Source organism: Numenius arquata, chromosome 2 (assembly GCF_964106895.1).
Source record: "Numenius arquata chromosome 2, bNumArq3.hap1.1, whole genome shotgun sequence".
Taxonomy (NCBI): Eukaryota; Metazoa; Chordata; class Aves; order Charadriiformes; family Scolopacidae; genus Numenius; species Numenius arquata.
The window spans coordinates 113925191-113953078 of record NC_133577.1 but is presented as its reverse complement, the minus strand read 5'-3'; the positions used below and the strand labels follow the sequence as shown (position 1 = coordinate 113953078).

The 27888-nt window shown below is 39.3% G+C and overlaps 1 protein-coding gene across 1 annotated transcript in view; it reads left to right on the top strand.

Moving 5' to 3' along the window:
- TAFA5 (TAFA chemokine like family member 5) overlaps nt 1-27888 on the top strand; it is a 357620-nt gene that overhangs the window by 95910 nt on the left and 233822 nt on the right. The window contains exon 2 of the mRNA XM_074168592.1: nt 13111-13197. Within this exon, the coding sequence (XP_074024693.1) occupies nt 13111-13197 (87 nt within the window). The remainder of the gene's footprint in view (nt 1-13110; nt 13198-27888) is intronic.

Here is a 27888-nt window from a genome sequence, read left to right as displayed (position 1 = left end):
GGAAAAAAAAAAAAAAAAAAAAAAAGAAGGGAAAAAAAGTAGTATATTTACAGTCTAAGAATATTTTTTCCATTTTCTTCTATTCACTAAGAACCACATCCCTGCAGGATGTCAAAGTTGTTGCTGCAGATGATCTTATTGGTGCTTACAGAGTAGGAATTTTCTGTCACATAGACACTTAAACTTTTGGAAGGAAAATCTACACTTATCACCTATATAAACAATGAATTTTTATAACGTGGGGTTTGGTATAATTGGTTGGTTGTCTAAAGGAATTCTATTATGCATGCTCAGCTGTTAAGCTGAAATGATTTCTTGCTTTGCAACTCTGTCAGGGTTTTCAAACACATATAGACTTATCAAATACATGGTTTTAAAGGGATTTCTTTGTTGTGTCCTGTAAAAACAGTGGTTTTTAAAATTATCAGTGTTTCTAGTTTATTGTAAATGACTACTTTTACATATATGTAACTCAGATCTCAGTTTGAACAGTTTAACTTGTATCTTTTAAGCCTATTTCTCTAGAATCTGAAAACTATGGAAAGACTCTTCTTATTTCATAAGGTGATTAACTGCTGGAGTTAATTGGAGGAGTTTAAGTAGCGCAACAGTTGCTAGTGATGTGGTAGGTTGTGGTGCTGAACGGACAGCTCACGGCAGCGCTCCGAAGCGGTGCTTCAATAGTAACCTGTGGGCGAGGGGGGTAGCGATGACGAGGCTGTAATCATTATATAGAAATTATCAGTTAAAAGATTTTAAAAGTGCATTTATAATAAATATTATTGATTATAAACAATTACTTGTATTGTTCTTCTTCCTTATGGAATACCTTACATCCTCTGAGGTCGTGCAAACCTGTCCTTTAGGATGGCTGTGATAAAATCCTTCCTTTAAATGTTTTCTCCTTAGGAGAGGAAGCCTCCTCCTCAGCAGGCACCCCTCCATGGCAGTGCCAGCTCCCCCGAGCCTGCCCTTCTCTGCCTCAGGCTTTTCCCTCCTGCAGCAGCCACCCGCTGCCTCGGCTTCCACCTCTGCAAAACAGAGCCATGGATGCCGTTGGAGTGAGAAATGCCAAGGAGATGGGGAGAGTTACTTCTAATTTTCACTTCTGCCTCTGATGTTTAGATCCTCATTGACTTTCTTTCCCCGTATTTCTGTGTCTTCCCTCACTGTTTCCTTCCCACTCAGTCTTTTTTGGATTTTCTTTCCCTTTCACTTGCTGTTCTTCTCGAAGACTTCTGGCACTTGCATAACATTCCCAAACTCTCAGGGGGATTTCAGTGTGCCAGATCCCGCCCTATGCTCAAGTGTGCCAGATCCCGCCCTATGCTCAAGTGAGCATCACCAGTGCCAGCAGCAGGCCACAGTGACTGCTGGACAGCCGCATGACAAAGAAATGTCACGCGCCTACTTTCAACAGAGGAGTTGTGATATATTGTTATGTTTCTCTTTCTCTCTCTCTCTTTTTTTTTTTTTTTTAAATTTGTCACATTAATTTATAGCGTGATGTGATATTTTCGCTTAGCTTCCCTGCAAATCTCTCGTTTTGGGATGTCATGCAATACGATTTTAATCTGTTATGTTACTCAGTAGTCATGAAAAGTTCAAACTATTAAGCCTTAATTGGACAAAACAAAACCAGCAGAATTACACACATAATTAACCCTTTGCTCTAATTTTCCATACCCATTTACTCATTCATTAGGAATTTAATCTCCCATATTTTGAGCAAGCTTTGAAAAACCCATTGATCTTTTCACTTTTCATATGCTATATATATGTTTCTCAGTTTAGAAGACAAGCAAACAAACCCCTCAAACAAGAAAACTTAATTCTGGAGATAAACGTGAGAAATACTCTAACAAATATATGCTAAATGTAGTACTTGAACACATATAAATGTGAGGATATGCTTATTAGGGACAAAGAAGGCTTCTTTATTATAATTCTAAAATGATGTAATTAGTGACTAGGAATGATGTCTTAATGTGCAGGGACAGAAAGAATTCTAATCTAACTCTGGTACTAGCTCTCTCTGAGGCCTTAAATGGCTCACAGTATGTTCAGTGTCAGAGCTCAAATTGTCCTGAAAATGTTTAAAATAAGTATCTATCACACCTTGTGTGACCAAGGGCTTCTCTGCTTAGTAAATGGGCCCATGGGCTTCTTTTAAGCGTCAGCAGGAGATTTTAGAACAAAATTAGGCCTTGTATATTTGAAATTCCTGAATGAAAGTTGCAGTTCTGTTGATATCACTATTAATTTAGGATTAGTTGTTGAAATATTTCTAATCATGGAATTGTCTAGGTTGGAAGGGACTTTTAAGATCATCTAGTCCAACCATCAACCTAACTCTGATAAAAAACATCACTAAACCATGTCACTAAGCACTATGTCAACCTGTCTTTTAAATACCTCCAGGGATGGTGCCTCAACCACTTCCCTGGGCAGCCCATTCCAATGCTTAATAACCCTTCCACTATAAAAATTTTTCCTAATATCCAATCTGAACCTCCCCTGGTGCAACTTGGGGTCATTTCCTCTTGTCCAATTGCCTGTGACTTGGTTGTTTTCCATGGGTCATAATTATTATCTTCTAAATGAAAGTTTCATGTCTTTGTCTTTTCAAATTTTAGATAATGCTGCAATTCCTGACCATTCCATAAAGGAATATATTACCTAAATTCAGACTCAGTCAGTTACCTGATATTAAAAAGTAAACAAAAAACATCCACTCATTACAGAGTTAAACTTGAATGTATGCAAAATACCAGCTGTACATTTAAGAAATCTTAATGATGCAATATACTTACAGAACTCTAAGATCTAGATTAGATTTCACAGCACTCTAATTTATTCATCTTCTAGCCACTTAAAAGCCTTGGGCTAAGCAGAGAGAGAGACCTAAGAAATAGTCTTTAAAAGCAACATAAAATGGATGTATATTTAGAAGAAATGTAACATTCTCAGCTATCTATTTTGGTGGAGCACGCCTGGATAGCTGTCCACATTGGCTTTGAAAGCTGAAACTACTTATGTTTTGCTAGAGATTGCAGGTACAGTTTGAAGTCAGATGCACTTCATAAGGAAGGTGTATATGTAATAAAAGGAAGGTGTATATTTAATAAGTGCAATAAGAAGAAGCAGGAAAAAAATCTTATAAGAACACAATATTTTCCAACTCTCTGAAAAATGAACATTGCTGATCCTTGACTAGCTTGGTTATTACTTCCATAAGTTGAGCACCTACCCATTTCTTTAAAAATTTTTCCTAATTACTGTTGGTAAGGATGTAATCTAGAGTTACCCTTAAATATATCAGCCTTTTAGGAACTGGCATATGAGCAAGATATCAAATTGTCATGTTTGAGGCAGGACCACGATGACACTGTCTTTAAAATGTTGCCTTAAAGCTCCAATTTTAGTAACAAACCCTGTTAGTTGCCTTAGTTCAGGATTTTGTCAGTGTTTTGAAAAGCACTCCTTCTTAGGCAGTCAGGTAGATGTGGTTTTTATACTGAACATATCACATAAATACTATGTAAAGTTTTGGAATGAGAACGCTATATCTACTTAGCTTATTGCAAGAATTCACGTAGAGTTAGTGGCAGGATCAGAAACAGGTAAACTAAGATGGTCCTGCAACTTGTGTTTTAATACAGAAGTGTACTATTACTATACCTACTCAACATAACTAAATATACGACATTCTGTAACAATGTAACTCTTGCATATTCCAGGCTTAAAAAATATTTCTTTTTCTAGTATAAGTAGGAAAGGAAAGTCTTACGATCTTCACCTCATTTCTCAAGTGGTCTCGCAGTAGGTTTGGGAGCAGATAGGGACCAGACTACGGTGTTTTTATCTTTCAGTTTAGCTATTCCCAGGAGCTCCCTACTGTTGCATGTCACTTGCGTTTCTATGAAAATTCTTACTGGCACATACTGAACCTTTTCATGCAACCACAAAAGGCAAGATCATAAAACTAGATCTATACACTAGAGATAACTGAAATACAAGGAATGCAAAATTTAACTGAGAAAGGAGATGACCAGCCCAACAACATCAGTTTGCAATATCTTGGTTATTTCTAACTTTTTTGGTTCTCAGACTTAACTATGGGCTCAGTTTCTTCTTTTGAATGTATGTTAATTTCTTCAGTATTTGATTTAATTTACCAAAGTCTACCAGCTTATAATTAAAATTGGGTGGACTACAATAAAACTTCATCTAAATATATGTTATATGCAGGTTTAAGAGAATTTCTTTGATTTCACTTACTGATATGGTGTAGCTTTTACTGCAACTAGAGTAACATGAAGAAGGACATGTTATTGCATTATTTCTTTATCCCACTTCTTGGGTTCAATTTGAATTATTTGCTGGTCCACATCCACTGGAATCTGTATCATTATAGTTTAGCTTGTGTTCTTTGCACTTGAATACGAGATGCATAGTTCTATGTCTGTTGGATTCCAGATGGGTTCCCATCTTGTGACTGACTTGCTAATTTCCTTAGGGTGTATGTGACAAGACATAGTAGTACCATCTTCATGGAAACAGCTGGATAGACATTATTTTCCTGAGTTTAACACCAGTTATTTTGTTATGGTACTTTTTTCCTGCAGACTGAACTATGTCATTATACATATATTACTGCACATATGTCTGAACATAATTATGACTCTTTAACCAGGGACAGTGCAATTAATTTTTTTAATTCACTGAAATTAATACTAGATGTGATATGAAGTATCCTTTCTTTCAAGAAAGACTCAACAATTTGACTTACATAAAGTTTTGCTATCAACTTTAATTTCTTCCATTTTGCCAAAGCTTTGGTTGTTTTGCCTAAATTATTTTGACAGGACAAGAGACAGTGGGCATCAGTTGAAATACAAGAAACTCCATTTAAACATAAGAAAACTCTTTTTTTTAAAAAAAAAAAAAAAAACCAACAACAACAAAACAAAACACAGAAAACCCCACAAAAATCTCTAAGGGTGATTGAGCACAGGAACAGGTTGTTCACCAAGGTTGTGGTATTCCACATCCTAATAGAGGAACAGTCCTGAGTGACCTGCATCATCAGTTGACCCTGCTCTGATCAGGGAGAGTTGACTAGACGATCTCCAGATGTTCCTTCTAACCTCAACTATTCTGTAATTCTAGGATTCTATTATGTTAGAGGGAATTATCTGCGTTTCCCAGTGAAATGAGGCTACATGAGGCAGTCTCATGTTTTCACTTCGAGCTTCTATGTGATAGCTACCAGTAATTCCCCAGATTTTTCTCATTCGTTGGGCCCTTTTTTTCTGAGTGAAAATCAGAAGACTGTGTGCCTTCCCATAGTCAAGCACAGACATAGAACAAACCAAAACAAACTGAAACAAAACTAACAAAAAAACCACCCCACAACTAGTTTTATGACTATCTTTTAGAATTCATTTGCTAGACTGGAGGTTATTATATCGGGGTTCTAATTGACAAGCGGCTGAATATGAGCCAGCAGTGTGCCCAGGTGGCCAAGAAAGCCAACAGCATCCTGGCTTGTATTAGAAATAGCGTGACCAGCAGAAGTAGGGAGGTGATTGTGCCCCTGTACTCAGCACTGGTGAGGCCTCACCTCGAGTATTGTGTCCAGTTTTGGTCACCTCAATACAAGAGAGATATCGAGGTGCTGGAGCGAGTGCAGAGGAGGGCAACGAAGCTGGTGAAGGGCCTGGAAGACAAATCATATGAAGAGCGGTTGAAGGAGCTGGGACTGTTTAGTATGAGGAAGAGGAGGCTGAGAGGAGACCTCATCACTCTCTACAACTACTTGAAAGGACACTGTAGAGAGGTTGGTGCTGGTCTCTTCGCACAGGTAATTAATGACAGAACAAGAGGGAATGGCTTCAAGCTCCAGCAGGGTAGGTTTAGACTGAACATTAGGAAAGAATTTTTCACAGAAAGAGTGGTCGGGCATTGGAATAGGCTGCCCAGGGAGGTAGTTGAGTCACCATCCCTGGATGTGTTTAAGAGACTTTTAGATATGGTGTTGGGGGATATGACATAGGGAAGAACTTTGTAGTGTAGGGTAGATGGTTGGACTCGATGATCCCAAGGGTCTCTTCCGACCTGGATGATTCTATGATTCTATGATTCCATGATTAATGCAGGCAAAGAAAGTCAGACCTTTCACAAGAGAGAATGAATTTGCTTTACTTCTGCCAGTCTCTAAGATCTTACCTCTCTCTGTTTTGGCAATCTGTTAGCTCCTGGTAAAATTATCACAATTCTGCTCATAACCAAATGTCAAGTAATGCTTTATGATTTTTTTGTTCACTGAATCCTCACCATTCCCTTTCTTGGTTATGTAGATGGCAGTTGTCCATTTTAAGTGAAGCCATTCATTTTAACTGACTGTCACAATTCCGAGACACCTTTTGTTGATATCATCTTCCTGTGAGGAACAACAAGTGCTATTGTCTAAACGATCACAACTAGCTGGGACTCCTACAGCTTGCCTACCTCCATATGTTCATATTTAACAGCCTTAACTTTCAGTTTCCAGTATGGGATTCCTGTGGCTTTCTTCATTAGTGTTTGGCCAGGCACTCCACAAACTTCACAGCAGAGAGCCCTTGCTAACATCTTGTAAGTGGGCTCTCTGGTACCCGCTTTTAGCTTCAGTAGTCTTTCTTTCCAGATTTTCTGCAAAGCATCCTGTGGGTTCCTCCACATTCTAGGCAAAGGTTCATTTTCTCCTTGACTTTGCTCCATGTGTGCACTTCTAGACTTGTCAAATGGTGCACTTTTTTAGTGAATCCTTTATACAGTAACTTCTAAAAAGCACATAAATATAGCCATTTTAATAAACTGTACTTCAGTGAATATTAATTTGTTTGTATAAGGGCCCATACTGCTCCTTAGTGACTGTTGTGTAGGCTGTCATTTCACATCGTGAAAATACACTTGTTGATATTATTATGGCTTTTGTATAATTTCAGATAACTGAATAGTTTCTCCCAATCACCTGTCTATCTCTGGGGACAAAGTAGGATGAAGAATACAGTAACCTGTTCAAGCCAGATAATATAGCTTAATCTCATTTTCACAAAGCAGTCCCAGTGGGGATTATATGTTCAAGAGGGTGCTCCAAGTTTAAATTTTTCCTTCAGCCCTAGCTTAGAAACATTTCCTCCAGTCCTGTTTGACTGTTTAAACACTGCATCCCACCTGGAACTAGGAACTATTATTCTTTTATTTGAGTGCAATTCCCGTTATCATCATCCAGTCCCGGTTTCAACAGTCTCAAAAGAAATGATAGGAGACAAAGTGATAGTACAGGACACCAGTTTGCTGTCTTTCATGTGACATTTGTTTGGCTTTTATGAAAGAGAACGATCTATACTCATCATATTGGATCAGAGTATGTTTTTGCATGTAAGCAGGTAGCTTACAGGAACAGGCAAAAAAAAACTTGCCCTGGGCTTGGGAGAATCAGAGAAAATTAAAAGCTATTCCTGCAACCTAACTGAGCACCTAGGCTCTTTAATAATGAGAGTCTCTGTTTCTCTAATCTGATAATTTTGCTAATGTACAGTCTATCTTCATAATTTTTCTATTACTCGGTGGTAATAAAAATGATAATAAAAATTACCCAGAAGTACCCAGTCATTGCAGTTTTCCGGTCCTGTAGTGAAGGTATGATAGGAATTTAAATCACATTTTATCTAAATTTGGATCTTTATGTAGTCTTATAGGGAACAGATATCTGGTCCCTGAGAATAGGATGTTCCTTAACATGCTAAGGGTGCTAAAGGTAGACACCTAAGGAATTTTCAGTCCAACTAAGGATGTATCAATTTAGAAGCATATAGAAAGAACAGAGAGGGAGGGATGAAAGGATGAGGGATGAAAGAGAGAAAGACTGAAAGGGGGAGAGAGAAGGGAAGGAAGAAGAAAGAAAAGGGAAAAGAGGGAGAGTAAGAGAGAAAGAGGTGGGGGAGAGAAAAAGGAGGGAATAAGGGATTCTAGAGCAGGGGTTCTTGAAGTGATCTGAATAGCTGTTTGTACTATTTGTACAGTGATAAAATATGGATGTTAGACTGAAATGGATCTGAGGACACAATCGAGTCCATCTTCTTATGTGAATTAGGATCACCCCTCATGGATATTTATTTAACTTGCTCTTGAACACATGTTGAGATGTGGATTCCCCATCAATGATAACCTGGTCCATCATTTAACTGTCCTGATAGCTGGGCTGTTTTCAATTAGAATCTGATGTAAATCCCCTTTGCTATGCTGGTAGCTCTAATTAAAACCAGGTCTAATTTATCTACATCTTTCCTAAAACATGAAGCCAAAAACTGAGAAAAGTGCTGTTGTTGGAACTTCAGGAATGAAGTTCAGAAGACACTACTTACCTTGTCTTTTGTTTCTGTCAATGAATTCCAAAATTATACTTCACTTTGTTGCAACAATATTGTATTTTTTTGATCATTATTCACTTTGTGAACTACTACACCTTCCTACCCTTCTTCATTATTTATTCAGTTGTCTTTTTCTCTTTTGCAGTTGTATTTTTTCTTTTAATTATTTAGCATTTGAGGAAAACTGTAATGCCTATGCTCCCCACTGCCAAAATGAAAGACAAGTTGCTGTGTTCCTGATTCAGAAGGATCCTGTTATCATTTGATCAGATCTCTGAATTCATTAAAATGAATCTAAATGACTGCAAAACTATATATATTTATAAATATAATTTATTTTCATGATTATAATATTAAGTTTGTAAGCCACATTCTGTCCTCTGATATTAAGGGGTGAATACACTTACTGCAGTTATCCCTCCAGATTTGAACTCATTAAAATGGAAAATACTGTATATGTCTTATTACAGAAATAGTTTATCCAAAAGGAACTATGTAGGGAATACAGCTAGCTTTTCTTTTCTTTTCTTTTTTTTTTTTTTTTCTTCCCTTTTTTCTCAAAACCAGACTGCTCTGTATAATGTAACACTTTACGTTATCTGAAGGAAAATATTTTGGTATCGAAATCAGGTTCTGGATATGATGCCTCCTGTTCTGAATGTGACGATCAGGGAATTCTCTTTCACTGCTCTCGTATATCAGAACCAGTTATGGCCCATATAACTGTCATTGTTTCAGTAACCTGTAAATTTGTTGCCATAATGAAGCTTCCCGATAAACAAAGTTATTTTTATTTATTAAGTAGCGGTTGGATCTACAGCTGAGCAGAAAGGCTTATTGTGTAAAGATCTGAGGTTATATGTAACATATTTTGAAATGCTGTATATGGACAGGAGAATATAGTCATGGTTACGGCAGTGGGCAGGAAATCACAGTTTTGAGTCTTGGCTGTGCCACAGACTTTCTGTGTGACTTTGGACAAGCCACTCTTTGTGCATTAGCTAATAATACTATCTCTATCTCCCAGGGGTGTTGTGAGAATACATTCATTAGTGTTTGTAAGGCTCTTGGATACTATAGCGATGGGGCCATATAAGCACTTAGAGAAACAATCCATTTTTGCAACAATGTGCATCTCCCTGACTAAGGACTTTTTTGCTGGAAGTTTTTCATAGATGCTTGTTATGAATAAATCTGCTTTATAATGATACAGTGAGGTTAAACTGTCTTTTGGAGTGCAGTTTCACTTTAGTATTCAGAACAGGTGTAAACAGTCATAAGTTTGAAAGCTGTTCCCAAGGAAAGAGAATAGAATTTTTATAGTCAGTCATTTGAACAGAAAAGATACCTCTCCTGATTCATCTAGTTCAAAACATGGAGGATTATTTACATCTGTATCTGTCTCGCAAATAGTTTATTCTATTTTAAGCACTTCTCATTACATTGTCTAAACTACCTCCTCAGGCAAGTCATTCCATTGCCTAATTGTCTTTAAAGTTAAACAGTTTGCTTAAATGTCTACCCTATTTTTTTCCTTGTGGATAAAAGCTGCTCTTTCAGTCTGTCCTTTCTTTCTGAAATAACCTTCACTCATACGTGTTCAGTTCAGACACACAACACAGTTACAGCAGGTTAACAAGGTATTGCTTTAGAGCTGATGGGAGGTAAATTGGTAAGACACTGTAATTTGATTTGATAATTTCCCTGGCTGAGTGCTGTACAGTATTAAAATCTGAATATGGGGCTCAGAGCATTAGCACCAAGGAGAAGAGAAAAAATAAAAAATTCAATATTCCCAAGGCCTTTGTTGAGGACTTGTCAGTGAGAGATTTCCAACCTAGGAGAGTAGGTGCGCAAAGACTTCATAACAGGTTTTGTTTTCTTATGGCTTGTTTTGGTTTTGTTTGTAGAAACTAGTGCCAGCAGACAAATTAGGGAAGTAAGAGATTTGGAAGAGTGTGAGCACACCCTGAGGACAGTGAAGAGGGCTCAGGAAACAAGATATCTTTTGTGCTTCCACGTAAAATGTTTTTATTTGGGGGCTGAGTTCAAATTTCTCAGAGAGACAGAAGTATCGAAGTTTCAAAATGTTTATGAAAGTAGGTGATCATTAGAAGACAGAGACCCTATAAATGTCCCAATGGTGGGAATAAATACTATGTCTTCTCCTACTGTATTAAATGTAGGGAACTGACATGGTCTTAAGAAATAGACAACTGTAGGAAATCAAAGCTTGCAGTCAATTACAAGCTGTAAACATACAAGAGAACAAGCCTCATTTGTTCTGGCCTTCATGAGATTGCTTGTTTGCTGTGAAGTCCGTCCCTCCGTTATTGCTGTTTGAATATGTACTGAATATGGTTGCTTTTAATAAAGTTCCCATAAGAGTGATAGTGGAAGTGCTTCTCAAGATGAATATTGTGTTAAGCTACGCTTAGACTTTCCTCACAATGCAGGAGAAGAGAACTGTGTCTTTTTTTTTTTTTTTCCTCTCTGTGAGTAGTGAAGATTGAATGGAGTTGATATTATCTCTATGCATATATAACATATGCTACTCTGGACAGAAGAACTAAAAATGAAAGACAGAAGTAAAGTACACTATTGCAGTGTTGTACAAACTTACTACAAAAGGAGGCACAAGCATCAACTCCTAATCTTTACTTGGATTCACAACCATCAGGCTGTTCCCAACCTCATGTACTGTATCCTGTTTTCTGGGTTTAGCCAGAGACCCAGTACAGCCATCTTTTCTTTCAGTTTGTCAGTAAATACAGGGCCTGTATTAGGAGATATTTAATCGGAATTCCAAATTTTATAATATAACTTGATTCAGGATTGAATAAAAAAGTATCGATAAAGTCAAGGAGAGGAAGCTTCATTAACAAATGTTAATGAAACGTTATTTTCTCTCAGTTGTTTTATAACATAACATGTCTTTTCAACTTTTAGTTTATTCATGCTTCTGTTTATTAGGCATTCTTTAAGTAAAATCCTTCATTACCAGAAATTTCCTGTACAAATATATTTTCATAGTAGGCTACTGCAGTGACAACAAAATCTCTACCAAAATATTCAGGAAAAAATGTAACTCAAAGGATTACTTTTATCTTCTTAAAAACCAGGAAATATTTTACACTTTGTGTCAAACTAATCCTCTTTGACACACTGTATGCATCACACAAAAAAATAATTGGGATTATAGAGATTAATATAGATTGAAAAAAAACAGTTAAAAAACCAAAAAGACACCTGTTTACAAAACTCAGATCTGATAGCCAGCCAATTAAAAAAGGTGAGCACCACAAACAGTGGAAAATCCAAATTTCTGTTAAAAAATTTTTATCCTATGTTGTGTCTGTCAAAAGGAAGATATGTGTCTTCAGCAGCATAACTGGAAAAGGAAAAGAAAACAGTTAAACCAACTCAAGCTATCACAGTTGCATTACTCTGTTTTAATGACTGCCTTCTTGCGGATGTTTTTCTGTATGAGAAGCAGCAGGGTCCACAATCTGGAAGGGGTAAAGCCTTTTCTTTATGGAAAAGCAAATTGTAGCTATTTCTCATAGTAGGAGGTCATTGTTCATATACTGATTCTATCTGCTTTGATAGGACAACATTATTGATAAACACCTTCATACCTACGGCATGTGTTTAGAATTGATGCCAGTTGCACATGTTTACACCAACAGAATAACTTCTCCCTTGCTGATCCCTCAGGCTACACTTAATATACAATTAGATGTTATCTTGCTCATACTATTTGATATTTCAGTTTACTACATGAAATACACACCTGCTTCTCATATCTCCTCTATATTGTTCTAAAGTGATTTTGAAAAAAAATAAATTTTAAAACCTAATGGCTCCTAATGGAAGAAAAAAATAATCTGTTATGTATAGGCAAAGAGAAGAAAACAATACAAAATGTGGTTGGCATTCAAAATAAATCTAAAATATCCTTTTTAACCATAACAATTATTCTAGCTAGTATACTGTCTTTTGCTAGTCCCTCATTTCTTAAACTAATTGGCATGTGTTTGGGGAGTTTGGTTTGTTCTGGTTTTATAGAATTCCATTAGTTTCCTGTAAAGAGAAAGATTTTTTTTCTGGCATTGTTTCTGCACAAAGTTAAAAAAAAACAAACAAACAAACAAACAAAAACCCAAACCAAACCAAACAAACAAAAAAACCAAAAAACGAAAAACAAACACAAAGTAAGCTGTTTGTGGATCCAACATCTGGTGGCATTAGATTTTAAGTTTTTATTTAACACAGTTTTACTATGAAGGCTATAACTAGATAAGTGCTATGTACTATATTATATCTTCTTTATAGGGAAGATATGAATACTTAACCTCTTTCAAAGACAGAAGGAGACAAGGGAGAGAGACTCTTTTACCTTTCAGTTAATTCAGATGCAGTTGGATGTGTTTGGTTACCTTATATCTGAAATGATACCAAAAACTCTTCTAAAATCACTGGACAATTTTATGAATACTGTTCTCAGCATCTTAAAGTAGTTGTTACATAGAGTAAGTTGATTGTAAGGGGAAACACCAAAGTCTTAAATTCTAAATCTTCAGGTGTGTGGGCTGCTAGACCCCCTAATGTTGTAGTTTATTCTGTGTTCATTTCCTTTTGCATTTTCAGAAGTGATTTCAATTGAATCATTTATGGTTCTTCCATTCAGATTATAAGAGCTATTTTGGAGCGGATAACCCTCAATGGCTGTATATGAGACATTGCCCGGGGTGCTTCCAAGATGCTTTTGAGCTGGGTAAGGAAATCACTGAGTGTTGACGCATTCTCAAAGCACTATGGCATGGATTGAGAGCGTATAGTTTATAAACTGTGTTACTGACCTATTATTCTGTGTATACTGACAGAATAGACTATACCAGTTTCCTCTGAAATGTTAAACAAAACCAATTGAACATTTTTTTGGTAAAAAAAAAAAAGGTAACAAGTAGTTTAAAAAAATTAAATACAATATCTAATCTGTATGTGGTAATTCATACATAAAACCTTTAATTCATCATTACCCACTTCTGATATGTCTACTTTTACCATAGTAGCCATTCAATGTATAATATTATACTAATGTAATGTCATAATATTACCATTATATTAGTATACCAGTGAGGTAAACCATACTTAGATTTGCTCTGTGACTTTAAGGCTGTTTCTGCAGGCATGGCTTAACCAATATGCTAGTTTAAGACTAAAACTTGCATTCAAGCTGTTATTCCTGGATCATCTCTACTATCTACATATTACCTTATACACTCTTCCTCAGTCAGGAGCAATTAGTTATCATGTCTCATCTTCCCTTTCATACATGGACACAGGCAATTAAAAGCGTATGGGCTACTGAACTTGAATCTGTGCATGACGGACAGTATAGACATGGGGTGTTGGTGCGGGGCTTTCACTGAGTGTGCATTAAGTGAAGAAATCAGCGAAAGCTTTCTGTCTCTTGTTCAAAAGTCTGCTGATGAGTGTGATGATCAGGACAGTCCAGCACAGGGGTGATGCTAAAACCTCCCAGGAGCTGGCACAAAGAAGGGTTCATGATCCGCTTCGCTCCTTCTCTGTTTAAGGTTAAGCAGTGTCTGGGGAGAGTGGTTATTCTGCTGTAGAGAAGGATGTTCTATCTCTTACAATGTTTGTGTAACGCTCTTTGTAATGTTTTATCTAGCCAAAATCCAGCTGAATCAGCTACAATGTCTCCAGGATTTTTCCAAAAGTTAGTTCAGGCTGTGCACTGTCACTGCCCCATGTGCCAAGGGTACTATTTTAATATCTGGCCTTTTTGTTAAATGCCGAAATCTTAGATGCTCCATTTCATGTTTTAATTAAAGTTTTCTATTTTAAAACAATGCAAGCATGCAGATAAATGGTTCCTATTAGAACAGTATAATTCAAAACAAAACCAAAGAGGTTCTTTTCCTTTTAAAATATGCTTTTCATAGAAAGTTTTGTGAAAAGCTGCTACTTCATTAACTGTTGTAAGCTTTAGGCTGCCTGATATATCTGGTAAATAGAAGAAATAAAATTCCCACAAAAACAGACAAGTAAATAATGAATAGGTTGCGAGGCAAGGGAAGGTTGTATTAATCTGCAGTTCCAGCCATTATCCCACCCTAGGTATTCATAGATGGGCCTCCAGTGTGTTAATTCCACAGAGTCCAGTAATAAATCTTAGATTAGCTTGCAGTAATCCATTTTCATCATACCAAATAGAATATGTCTTACACTATTTAGTATTAACTGGCCATACCTAATAAAAGCTAGAGACTGGCTGATACTTTTTTTCCTTTACCAGGAACTAGTGGACTATATTATACATGAATGGCTTGTAAAATTATTGGTTTCTATTTCAGAATAACAAACAAGTTTGTCTTCTAAGATTTAAGATTTTAAATTTAAAAACCACTTTCTCCTTTACTTATTCAAGATTTAGAAATGAAGTCCTGAACACAGACCCAGAAGTAGTTTAATATATGTAAAATTCTGGGCCTCCTTTAATGTCACAGTCTGATACAGGCATAGATCATTTGAAAACATGAGTTTTCAGGTTAAAAAGAAAAAGTGCCATAGTGGTAAACCCATTTTAATTTATACTTAAAATGTAATAATTGTTCTTTTTGTGCATGTAACAATTTTCAACTGTTTATTTGAGGTCTTGAATAATTTTTAAAGCATCTGCACTTACCATTTGTCTGAAAAGTATTTGTTTCCCCTCCACTAGCTTATTAGCAACCAAAGAGTACTGCTTCCCTCAGTAATATCACACAACGTGCTCAAATATTACAGAGGCAGTCATTGACTTTTCGTCATATGTTCAGAACCTGTTCTAACTAACTGTGGAGGTGCCTGGTTTGTTCTGGATATGCTCCGTTTTTGTTGCAGCTCCCTTTCCTACTTACTACAGTAAGAATCACTAATGGAGACAATTACAAGTGTCCATTGTGGCCTGGTTTCAGCTCCTGATCAATTTTTGTGATACCCAGGTTTTGAGGTGGAAAGTCAACAGTTTAATAAATGTAAAGTAAGTTCTCCGCTTAAAGTTCAAGCTATAGGTCAAAGAGCTTATCGGTAAAGTTGCCAGTGAGTATGAGTTTGTACAGTAGAATACTCTCCTGTAGAATTTGGATTTTTTTTATTTATTTTCCCCCTCCACTAAGGTGGGAGGAAGCAACGACCGCCGCAAATATATTAGCTTATAAACTTTTCTGTACAACGCTGCTATCGGCCATTCGATAAAGGTTTGCTGTGACTTGACACATAGAGTCACTGCTAATTCAGCATGGCTTTCTCCATGGGTTTCATTTTCAATTAAGAACTTACTCACTGCATGTTACAGCATTTTAGTTCTGTGCATTTAGGATAGACCCTCAGGAATTGATGCTGGAAACTGTGGACCATAACTAAACTCCATTAATTTCATTTGTTTAATCATCCTGGCTATAATACAAATCCTTTTTCTAAAAAAGGAGTAAACAATTTTATTTTGAGAAGTGTTAAAAAATTCAAATTATCTTAAAATGTATTAAAAGATAAAAATAAGAGGATAAGCCCTCTTAATTTCATTGTGATTGTTGTGAATAGTCCTATAATCACTAGGACATTCAAGCCTATACCTTGCCCACTGGTCTTAATTGTGAGTTTCACTAGTTTTATGCTCCCTCTGAATTATCATAAACTCAGAATCACAGAATAGTTTGGGTTGGAAGGGACCTTCAAAGACCATCTAGTCCAAGCCCTCTGCCGTGGGTAGGGACATCTTTCACTAGATCAGGTTGCTCAAAGCCCCATCCAACCTGACTTTGAACACTTCATTATCATTTCAAGGTAATAATCTTGCAACTGGAGGCGGGTAGAAAGGCCCTTGAGACCTTGTAAACTCTCTCTTTGAGATTAGTAGTTTTCCTGGATGTAAATTGCTACCTATTCACGTCTTTTTAGCTGAATGAAGGTGTATTTTGAAAACAAGAATAGATGAAGGCCATAAACAAACCAGAAAAAATTGGGAGTAGGAAAGGATGCGCAGATAGACACTGTAGTATTACAAGTTCTCCCTTAAGACATGTGTCATTCTGTCAATTTAATACTGAGTTTCTTTTTCCCCTCAAATATAGAAAACTATTCATAGGCAGCCATAGCATATGTAATCATGTATCACAGAAATTTAATGATATCATTTAGATATCTCTTTCTTCAGACATTAAAATATTTCTTCCTGAACAGGCTGAGTGAAAACTTGGTACATGTCATATAAAAAAACCTAATCCATACTCTGGAAGGCAAGAATGAGTTTCAGTACTGCAGGTTCTTCACACAGGATATGCTGCCCTGGATCCCTCCTCATTGGCAGCTCATTCATTACAGCTCATGTATTTTCTCATATGCTTACTGGCACTAGTTCCTTTGGATCTGTACTGGTTGCAACTACCACCAGTGTAGGAGCTGTATTTTTTAAGGCTCTAAATATTGTAATCCCAGATGCGTTGGGGTTTTTCTATTTAGAAAATTCCCCAGGTCATAATGCTCTCATTGTTCTCAGTAGGGAACCTTAATTGCAGAGCTAGTTGGATAAGGGTTGGATTAGCTGGCAGAGTGTTGTCTGGGAAATCTTTCAGCTGTGCAATGTTATCGCTTCCCCTATGTCCCCCCGCCCCCACCCCTGAGGATTCCTAGCTTACTGCATTTGGTGAGATACATATGTTTTCCCCAGCTACAGGAGCTGTGAAGGGTTCCTCTGGGATATCTAAGTATAAATACCTAAGTGTGTCTTCAGTTGCTAGGTTATTTTTAGTCAATGGGTGGTTACCAAGTCATCTATAATTGTGCTGTTAAATGTGTCAGAGCAGCTACTGCAAAGCTAGGTGCTCCCTGTAACAGGTTGAATGTATAAGGTAAAATGTAAGAGGACAAAACCAACATTTCAGAACTGAGCTGTTCAAAGATTTAAATTATATAAGGGGAGATTGCTTGATAAGCAGCTATGTTGAAGGTGATCCATGAGTACAACATGGAAGGAGGACCATGGTAACATACTTTGACTGTACATTCCATTGTATCTGTGATTGGTGTATTGTGTCACTTCAGATTAGTGTTTTGGGGGAATTTACCAGTGGTTCAAGGCATCAGAGTGGTCTTCCAGAACCTTTCACTTCTTCTTAGGCAGCTCCTATACAACTTTTATCAGTAGTGGCCAAAAGCTATTACCAACCAGTGACTGCCGTGTGGGAGAAAGTGCAATGAGTTCGCAATGGGCAACCGTCCACACGACATGAACTGCTGGCATAGTTCTTTCTCTAGAAACAGAAAAGAGGAAGAAAATCACACCTGAATAGAAAGTCACTAAGATGGTAGGAAGAAGACAAGAACAGCAAAATAGTACAACTAAAAATCCAAAGGAAAAAACCATGACTTAAAAAGAAAAATACTTCAGAAGTTCTAAGCAGACATGATGCACTGTGACAAGGAAATCGCACATTGGTTATTCTGAAATATCTAGGCTGTGCTATCCCTCTTATGAATCTGCCACTATGAGAAAGAACTGGAAACAGGCTTTGGTCTGTCAAAGATTATTAAAGATATATTAGCATATCACCTAATTGGTTGAGTCAAGGAAAAACAAAGTGAAACTTTTAGATGGTTAAACAGATGTGTATTTGTAGTTCTTATGGTGGCTGCATCATGTCACTAACTAGGGATTAACAGAGCTAATCTCTTTAGAGATTAATTTCTACTCCAGTGGCACGTGACCAGCATCAGCTGAAGATCTGTGATAAAATTTTGAGGACTACTGTAGTTGTGACTAGCCCAGTAGCAAAGAAATGTGAACCGGACATAGGCATGCAGAGAACAGTGGGAAAAAATATTTAAAGGTTGCAAAAACTAATTGGTGGAAATATATCCATCTGTATTCATTACTGTATATTCAATATACCATCTATTTTGGTTAGATTCAAAATGGAAAAAGATTTATAATGCCACTTCAGGCATATGTGAAAGATGAACTGGGTGAATTTCAACAAAATAAAATGTTAAACTTAGCATCAGGAGAAACATTCCAGCTGAGAGAACCACTGGGCTGGAATAATCGCCTCCGGTGAGTGGTGACAGACTATTGCCTGAGTAACTCAAAAGTAACAAAAATGAAATCCAGTGGGCATTGGCAAAGGTTTAGTCTAGATAACCTAATAATAGATATCGTCTGCTCTATTTTTTTGTGATTCAAAGCCAGTAGTAGTTTCCAAATTCATTAATGAAAATGGGCTAACGTCATCTCTTGTGCTACTGCATTTAGATCTGCATTGGCCGTGCATAATTTCGGGGTTTATTGCATGAACAGGAATAAAATAATTATGCAAAAGGCGTTTGACACAACTGAAAATACTAGGGACTTACATACAGGTACATAGACTGCAATCTGGACATGATTGTGTTCCAGGAATTTTTGCATGTTTTTATTTATAAAATACCTCAATAGTGAAGAATAAATCTTAAGTTTGGGAGAATCTTTCCACAGAATTAAATGCAGAGTATAGGTAATATTTTTAAAGCTCTAGAATTGAGCAAAGGCTGCTGTCTTTGCTACAGCGTTCCAGTTTTAGTAATTCTGTAGAGCTTGATTGAAGTTTTGGTGAAAAGAACAAATGAGCTGTATTTCCAAAAAAAAGAGCAGACATTTGGAAATTATGCTCTTTGTTTTTGTGGTGTTTTCCCGTAAGAACTCAGAAAAACTTATATCTCATACACATTTGCTTCTGCTCCTTGACCATCAGGAAAACGCATTCCTCACTTCCTCACTACTTTTCCCAGCTGCAACTGTCCTGTATTGGAAATGTCTTCCAAGGCCATCATGATCCTTTACCAGCTTTCAGGTGCCGAGCATCTCTCCTTTAACATTAAAACACAACTGGGAGAGTTCCTGTGGAGCTCCCTGGCAGGAGCTACTGCTGGGACAACAGCCTCTATATTGCTGGACATGTGTGGGGTTAGAGCTCCGGCAAAAACCTGAACATTCACAGTGAGACAGTTCTGTAAACCTCTCTTGGCCTAAGCAGCTTATAAGTTGTTCGATGGGTATTATTTCATCAGTTGGGGATGCAATTCTTAATAGGCTGAAAGACTGGGGCAAATTTTTGTCAGTGGAATTTTTTCAGAAAAGTCTTCCAGAGAAGACTACACTGGTAACTTGAGATATCTTTAATATTTTATAAATCTTTATGCAGGTGACAGGTGAAGAAATTGAAGATGGATGTTTCTGAATAGGACTCACCCTATTTGAAAGGTCCAAAGCTATTTAGAAAATACAGAAAACACACTGAACCATATTTAGTACAGCAAGTGGCGTTGCCAGGTACCACTGTCCTCTCAAATGGGAACTCTTCTGGAATCCCTTGTTGCTATGAGACTAAATATCTCTGTACAGTGTGAGCGCTGAACCAGATTTTGCTCCCACTTACACTAGTGTGCATGTAGAGTGACTCCCCTGTGGCCGGGAAGCACAGTGCCGCATTCTGATGTCTCGCTTACAAAAGGGTCTGACCCAAAGCCCATGGAAGCCCAGGAGTATTCATCTAATTCAGAAGCTCAAAGAAGTATGACTACTTTAAAATGGGAGAAGGGCAATCATCTTGCACCTCAAAAGGGGCAAACAATTTGGGGATTTTGACCCATTGACAGTGGGTCTTCACATGCTTTTTAGTCAAAAAGAAAGTAATGTGTAAAATTTTGCATAGGGCTTCCTCTCCAAACTTAGGATGTTCAAACTGAAAGACACCTACTGCTTATCCTGGACAGCATAAACTCTTAAGTTTAAGACACTTTCAAAATCCACTTATTTGTGGATTTAAAAGCTGCTATGTCAGGGCGCTTTTTTTATGTTTGCTTAAGTATAAAATGTGTGCATTTTCTTTAGCTACTTGACACTTTTTTTCTTTCACCCAGAAGACAAATAAACAAACAAAACCCAACTTGAACTGCTCCCAAGCATGGCCAATTTCTCACCAAAGTGTACATTTCCGAATGAAAGATTTACAGTGGAATATCTCTAGTGTAGCTATGACATTGCTTTAACATTGCATGGCTGTAATCTTCAAATACGGTAAATGCAATAAATGGGTTTATAGGGATTTGTGTGAAGTTTAAAATTCAAAAGATAGTTGTTTTTAATGTTTTTCTGCGCTATCAGCAAAAACCCAAAAAGCACAGGGATGAACTTAACACACATCGTCAACAACAAGGGAGATGTTTGCCCAAAGAAAATACTGGTCTTTTATTAAACTGTCCTTTCAAGCAGCTGGAAACCCTCTTTTTTTTTTCTTTTTCTTTTTCTTTTTTTTTTCTTCTTCAAATTAAGAAAATAATTAAATATTAAGTATTTAAAAAAAAGCAATGCAAACCTCTAACCAAAGAACTATGAAAACAAAGCTCTTAGCGTGCAAGTATTGCCTTACTGGGTTTATGTCCTCAAAACTGTGGGTGCGCTTTCATGTCTATCCCGGATAAACGGGGGTAAGGCGTGGGCCTCCGGTGCGTTACCATCTATTGCTGACGGAGCGCAGTAAATCCACAGCCAGCCCCGAGGACTACGCCAACTTTCAGCTCGTCGCGGAGCTGCACGAAGGGGAGGACCCGCCGCCGTGCCGTGCCGTGCCGTGCCGTGTCGCCCCGTGTCGCCAAGGCCGCCCGGCGCTGCGGCCGCCTCCCGCCCGCAGGCCCCCGCGGTGCTGCGAACCGCACCTGCCCCGGCCCGGCCTCCTGCGCTTTACCCTCCTGTCCCCGGGCAGCGCTCCCGCCGCCGGCCGCGCTCCGCCCTCCTCCCCGCGGCACTCGGGTTTTCTCCCCGCCAGCCCGCGGTGCCGGACAGGCTCGCGTCGCGGAAGTTGCGCGGGGCAAAGCGGCGGTGCTTGAACGCCATAGGCACGGAGCCGCACCGCGTCCGCAGGGCACCCGGCCGGCAGCCCGACCCGGGCAACCCCCTCCGCCGCCCAAATTCGCGCAGCAGGCAGCGCGTAGCTGTTCCCCCTGCCCCCGCACCGCGGAGCTCGATGCCCTTACCGGGCAGCTCCCGTCCGTCGGGGCGGCCCCCGCGGCTGCCGGTTGCGGAGCGCTGCGGCGTCTCTGCCCCCGTCCCGGGCTGCAGCGCGTCCCACAACGGCGCGGTCGAGCGCTCAGCCCCCGCGGAGCGGCTCCGCATCGCAGCATCTCTCTAGCCTTCCCGCGCTCCCCTCCTCCCCCCCACCGCTCCCCCCGCCCGGCTTCTCTACGGCAGCCGGCCGCGGCGGCTCGGTCCTTCCCCGGGAGCGGGAGGGCGGCAGCAAAATCTCAGCCTTGGTCTTTTTCTTTTTCTTTTTTTTTTTTTTTTTGATTTATGGCATTCTTTCATTTGCGTTCTTGTTTTCCGTGGGGATGGCTGCAACGGAGGCATCAACCTGTAGACTGAGAGCGCTGTCGCCGTAGCCCGGCGCAGCTGTTCGCAGGGCGCTCCGCGGTGCCACCGCGGAGGAGCGGCGCCGGGACGGGGTCGGCCCCGCGGGCGGGCGGCGGGCGAAGGAGCGGGGCCGGCCGCGGCGCCCGGGGGAGCTCCCGGAGCTCCGGCAGCGGAGGTGCGATCCCGAGGGGAGGCCGGCGGTCTTTGCAAGAGCCCCCGAGCGGGTCTGCGTTTGTCGGGGATGGCGGGATGAACTGAGCCGCCCCCCCTTCCCGCTCCCCCCCCTCCCCGCACCAGAGAGGATCTCCCAGCCGGGGGAGGAGGAGGAGGAGGAGAAGGAGGAGGAAGGGGGGTGCAACAAATTGCCGCCAGCCGGGAGAAGTTGCAGTAAAGAGAGATCCCTCCCTCCCCCCGCTCCCTCCCCTCCCCGCTCGCTCTCTCCTCCCCGAGCCGTGGCAGCGAGCGGCGGAGCGGCGGCCCGACGAGCGAGCGAAGGAGAGAGAGCGAGCGGCTCCCGCAGCCCGGCGATGCTGCAGCGGCTCCCGCGGAGCCTCGGCGGGGTGGGCCCGGCCCCCGCACGCCCCGCGCCGCCCGGCGGCGGCGCGCCCTGAGCGGGCGGCGGCGGCGGCGGCCCCGGCCCCGCGCCCCCCGCCGCGCAGCGGGCGCTGTTGCGCAACCCGGCCCCGGCGCTGCCGGCCTCCGCGGCTCGGCGCGGCTCCCGCCGAGACGGAGCGCTGATTCATGGGGCCCCGCGCCGGCCGCCACGGCGAGAGGAGCCCGGCGCTGCCGCTGCCGCTGCCCCCGCGCGGGGTGTGAAGCCCCCGGCCCCTCCTCCGCAGCCCCCGGGCTCGCCCGCCCTGCTCGGGAGTGTGGGTCCCTGCCGGGAGCCGCCGCGCCTGGCGCACAAGAGGGAAGCGTTGATGCATCGCTGTGGAAATTCATTGTGTGACTTTCTGGGTATTTACTGAGTTTCAGACCGAGATGCAGCTCTTGAAAGCTTTATGGGCACTAGCAGGAGCAGCGATCTGCTGTTTTCTTATATTTGTCATCCACTCACAGTTTCTTAAAGAAGGTAATTATATCTGCATGTCTACATACCCTGTTCTTTAATACTAAGGTCTTTACGAGGTGCCTTAATTATTTTTACTGTTTCCAGTACGTTCTATTTACAGCAGTGCTTCCACGCTATTTTTCCTTTCCGTTAAAGCCTTCTCATTTTTGTTCCTTTAGATAATAGGTAGCTTTAGACTTACATTCTTGGTAAATGTGTATGTGTATATATATATAAAATCTGTATGATGATTGTATTCAATGTTTTAGGCAATGTCTCATTTCTTTATGGGGCATGTATACCGTATAGAAAATATTTGTTGCTATCAGATGACCACAGAACAGTAGTCATCATGGGAGTATTAATAAACCAAAAAACCCTTAACAAGTAAACGTCTTATTTTTATACCAAATCAATAGGCATCCTTTCCCTCTTCCCTATTCAGTACGTTTTCAATAGATGGCACTAAAGTTCTATGGAAAGGGCAGGGCAGAGCAAATCCTGGGCATTCAGCATCTTCCTTCTCCTCCTCGCTGCCCCAAAACTGGAAGAGGCCTTTTCATGGTTTCAAGGCTCCTGTTTTTTTCCACCTTGTGGTCAGAAAACTGTGATTACAATTTACTGGAGAGAATAGTTTGGATTGTGTGGCAGGCTTTCTTTTTTTTTTTTTCCTATTGAGCTGGGTGGAAAAAAATTTGATTAAGTGGATAGAGGAATTTTCTTGCAGAGTAACCCTCATATTGCTCTTTTGTGTTTTCTTTCCTCTGAAAATTACTCTTTCCACCGCCCCACTCCCCTCCCTTTCCCACCCCCTCTCTCTCCCCCCTCCCCCCCGCTAAAATAATGATTCCACTGCTTTTATTTGTAAGGCAAATTGTAGTCTGAGATTTAAGTGTGAGTCCTGAGAGACGTATATATATTTGGTGGTGTGTGGGAAAGCTCAGTGCTGTTCTTTAAGCAGTGTTAACAAATATAACACAACAATATTGGGGGTTTTGGTGAAATCATTTATTCTTTTTTAGCGTTGTAAGACAGTTAAGATTATAGCTGCCAGAAGAAGGAGCCCAGCTCAGCTCGGAGTCCTGGCTGCGCAAAGCAGGGAAAAAAACTTTTATGTGACTGGGACAAAGTTTCACTCAAGACTGGGCAAAGCGACAACCTTGCAACCACTGAAGTATCACTGCTGGTTTTTATTTAGTGTCAGTCCAAAAAAAACATGAGGCTGTACATTTTCACAGATCTTTTCTGAAATGAATAAACACTTATTTGCCTGATTCGGTTAATTAAGAAGAGTTATCCAGAAATCTCCAGTGCCAGAGATTTCTCCTTTAAGAAACCTACCCATGCTTTAGTTGCATCGTGTGCAATGCCTCCCACATAGTCACTTATTTAACATTCTTTTAAAATGTTCGGACTAGTGTATTTATATATCTCTGTCTAATGAGATGACTTGTTTTGAGGAGATTTTGCAGAATGAAATATTGCCAGTCATTTCAGGCTATTTTTTTTTTTCACTGTTTGCCATTATGCTGCTTTTTTTTTTTTTCAGTCTTTCACTGCTTGATTTTGAGACCTGTGTTACTGTAAATAATCCATAAAGGAAGAAGCATTTTATTTATCTTAAGATAATTCTTCTTGCATTGTAGGAGTAGAAAGCTAGCAAATTAATTTGTAAAAACAGAAACCATGGCCATACACCGAGCACTTTAAGACATTTTACATTGCTTCTCTTCCGGCATTTATAGCCCCTCTCAATGTGGACTGCAGAGAGAACACTGAAGCTCTTGAGCTTGTCGGATAATTTAATTGCATCAGTTTGTTTATATTTGTGGGGAAAAAAAAAAAAGTTTTCAGCTTTGGTGAACACTGAGAACTATATACTTACTGTAAATACAGATCGCATGTATTGGGCTAGTTGTCAGCCTTTTCTTGACGGGTGCTAATCTTCACAATAGCATTTTGACCCCTTTCGTATAATTACTTCAGCAATGTATGTGTTCCTCCTTGTAGTTTCAATAATGACACTGAGTAGTTTAGCAGAATTGACTGAAAGTCTACATGGTATAACAGTTTTTTTCTTTATGAAGAACTTTTAAAATATCCAATAAAAATGATTGGTTTAAGCATAATATATTCAAATGCAGACATCTAAGAAAAGGAGAAATAGATAACAGAAGATTTAAGCTATATATTGTAAACAGTTTGGAAAAGTGAGACTTACATTTTCTTTCTTTTTCTTTTTAAAATCTGCTTGTTAAATTATTTTCAAAAAGAAAGCAAGGGAAAGAAGTGTGAGGAAAGGACTAGCAACTCATTTAACCATATGCCTACCATATTAGTTTGCTAAGTAAATATATATAAAGAAGAATACATGAGATGGCTGTAACCTTACCTTCAGAAGATTTGAAATTCTTTTCTGATATCAGAGTTAGCCCTTTACATTAAAATTTCAAAAAAAATGTTAGGAGTGGTATGTCTCATTACACATGCTGTTGTTAGACTGTTGATTTCCTGGCAAAAAGATTAATTTCTCAACGGAGCTTAATGATCTACGTGGGCTCATTATTTGTAACTCAACTGTGTGGTTGAATTCCTAAGTTAAATGCTTGGACATTTTCATTTGATTATTTCTTGTGCAGAAGGCTAATTTCCTGTAGTCCCAAGGAACAAACAAGTAAACCACCAGTTTGCCTGGCTTGATGAGATTAGCTGATAGCACATATCTCCTGAGACAATTTGACGGTACAAGTTCATACACCAAGCATCTCTTTTGTATGCAAGACAATTGGTTTAAGAAGAATGACATGTAAAGTTCATTAAAGGTCTGACTTAATTTAAGGCACGCTCTTTCAATTTTTGCATGTTTTTTAACATTTACTGCTTATTATTTTTCCAGAGGCAGGTCTTAATAGAAAACTGACATAATCCTCGCTTTTTGCAGCATCTCAAAATGATACAATTACCACATGTCTTTTTCTGTATTAATTTTCCTTTTACTCACTTAGAATTAGTGATGTTATCTGTTATGTTAAACTCTTACCACCTATTAACACAAGATGTTTTTATAGTTGTAGTTGTGCTGCATGGCTATAATGTGTAGAACTTTCATTGTGTCCAGCTGAAACTTGTTACCAGAACCAAATCCTCCTTCAATGACATTCATAAATATGAGATTGTGTGTTGCAATAGCCAAGTGAGAGCGTTCACTCTGTTAATTATTCATTTTAGTTCTTATGCTGAACTTAGATTTTTCTCTAAGTAGCCCTGTCTTAAATCTTAAATATTTTTATATATATTTTTGAATTAATGTAGGTTAGTAGGAGCATTACTTTACTGCCTTTTAAATGGTGTTAAGAAACAATGAATGCTTGTTCTGAGATGAGTGGGAAAGAGCTGTTTAAATGTCTGTTTTCTTGAATATGTTTTTTTCAGTAAGTGAAGAATGGGTGACACAGGGTGCCATTTTTCCACACTTAGGCTTTTGTGTGGAAATACAGGTCGTCCTGTGGCTAATCTGTTCCCCTGTGTCCAATCTGTCCTTCAGTGTTTCTAAAAGATGAATAGAGCTGTGAACCCAGAAAAGGGTATTGTGATATATAATTGCAGTCCCATGCCTGCCTGATCTTCCTGCAAAGCAGTTTAATATACTCAGCTGCAGTCAGTATGGAGGGGTGTTAAAAATTGAAATATCTAAAACTTTTTTGCATACACCATCGAGAATTAAAAGTAAGGAATTGCCTTTGCTGCTCGTGTCTGATTTTAAACAATTTATAATTGTTTAACACATTTAGGGAAAGAGAACTGAAAAACACTGAGCTGGTGTTTCGCACATTAATTGTGGGAACTCCTTTGCCCCCAGACAAGTACCCTTTTCACCTGGGAGCATTTTAACCATTCAAACACGGGAGGGGTGGGAAAAGGTAAAGGATACAGTTTCTAAACGTTTCTTTGAATCCCATGGAAACTCAGGCAGTTAGGGAGTAACTTTGCAAGGGTATGTATATATTGCAGCCGGGGTGCGTTACAGCCCTACAGATAGTTTAAAGCTTCTTTTATCCTGTGTTCGCTCATTAAGAGACTAGAATGTCTTACCTAACAAGGGCGATTTAATATTTTGAACAGTTTATGAGATTAGAGTATTGTGAGCCTTGTTTGGAGAGGGACTACACAGCAACATGGATTCAGCCTCAAGAATCTTACTTAAAGTATAGAGGACTGGAGTATTCAGATCTCAAAAGCATATTCTTAATCTGATGGGTAGATGTTTAGTAGTAAGCTGTGTAAAATCGGGTGATTTTCTGTTGATGTGCTGTAGCAGTTGAGACAAGAGAATTTCAATACTTCTGTTATAACCAGATGATGAGGGCTATAAACCGGAATTTTAGCATCCCTTGTGCAGATTTAGTATATACTTATATATATGAATAGGTTGTCTGTTTAGCACATTTTTCACAATTATCGGTTTTTTCTGCCATAGGCAAAAGTTAGCAATTATTGGTTACACTCTTGTTGGCACTTCTCTGTCAAACACATTTCGAGGAATTAGTGTCACAATAGCAAAAATACTGCAGCACTTTCTTTAAAAGAATGCATTTATTACACATAATAGCTTGGCTAAGTTTATACTTAATATCTTTACAATATATACTATATGTACTTAATATCTTACTTAGTATCTGTCACTTTTTACAGATTTAAATATTTTAGCCTGCTCTAAAAGTATGGGAAAAGCTTTATGCATATTTTTTGAGTTCTTAGGGTATACATTTTGACAATGAAAATAATAAGGAACATATTCTATTTAGCTGTTTAACCCCGAACAACTCTGCTACTCCTCTGCTCATGTTTGAAAATGTCTACTGACAGTATACCCAAGATCATTTTTTCAGAGCTTTCTGTTCATATAAGCCTGATAGCTTTATAAAGCTGGGAAAACTAATGTTTATTGCTATGTAATACATTTTGAG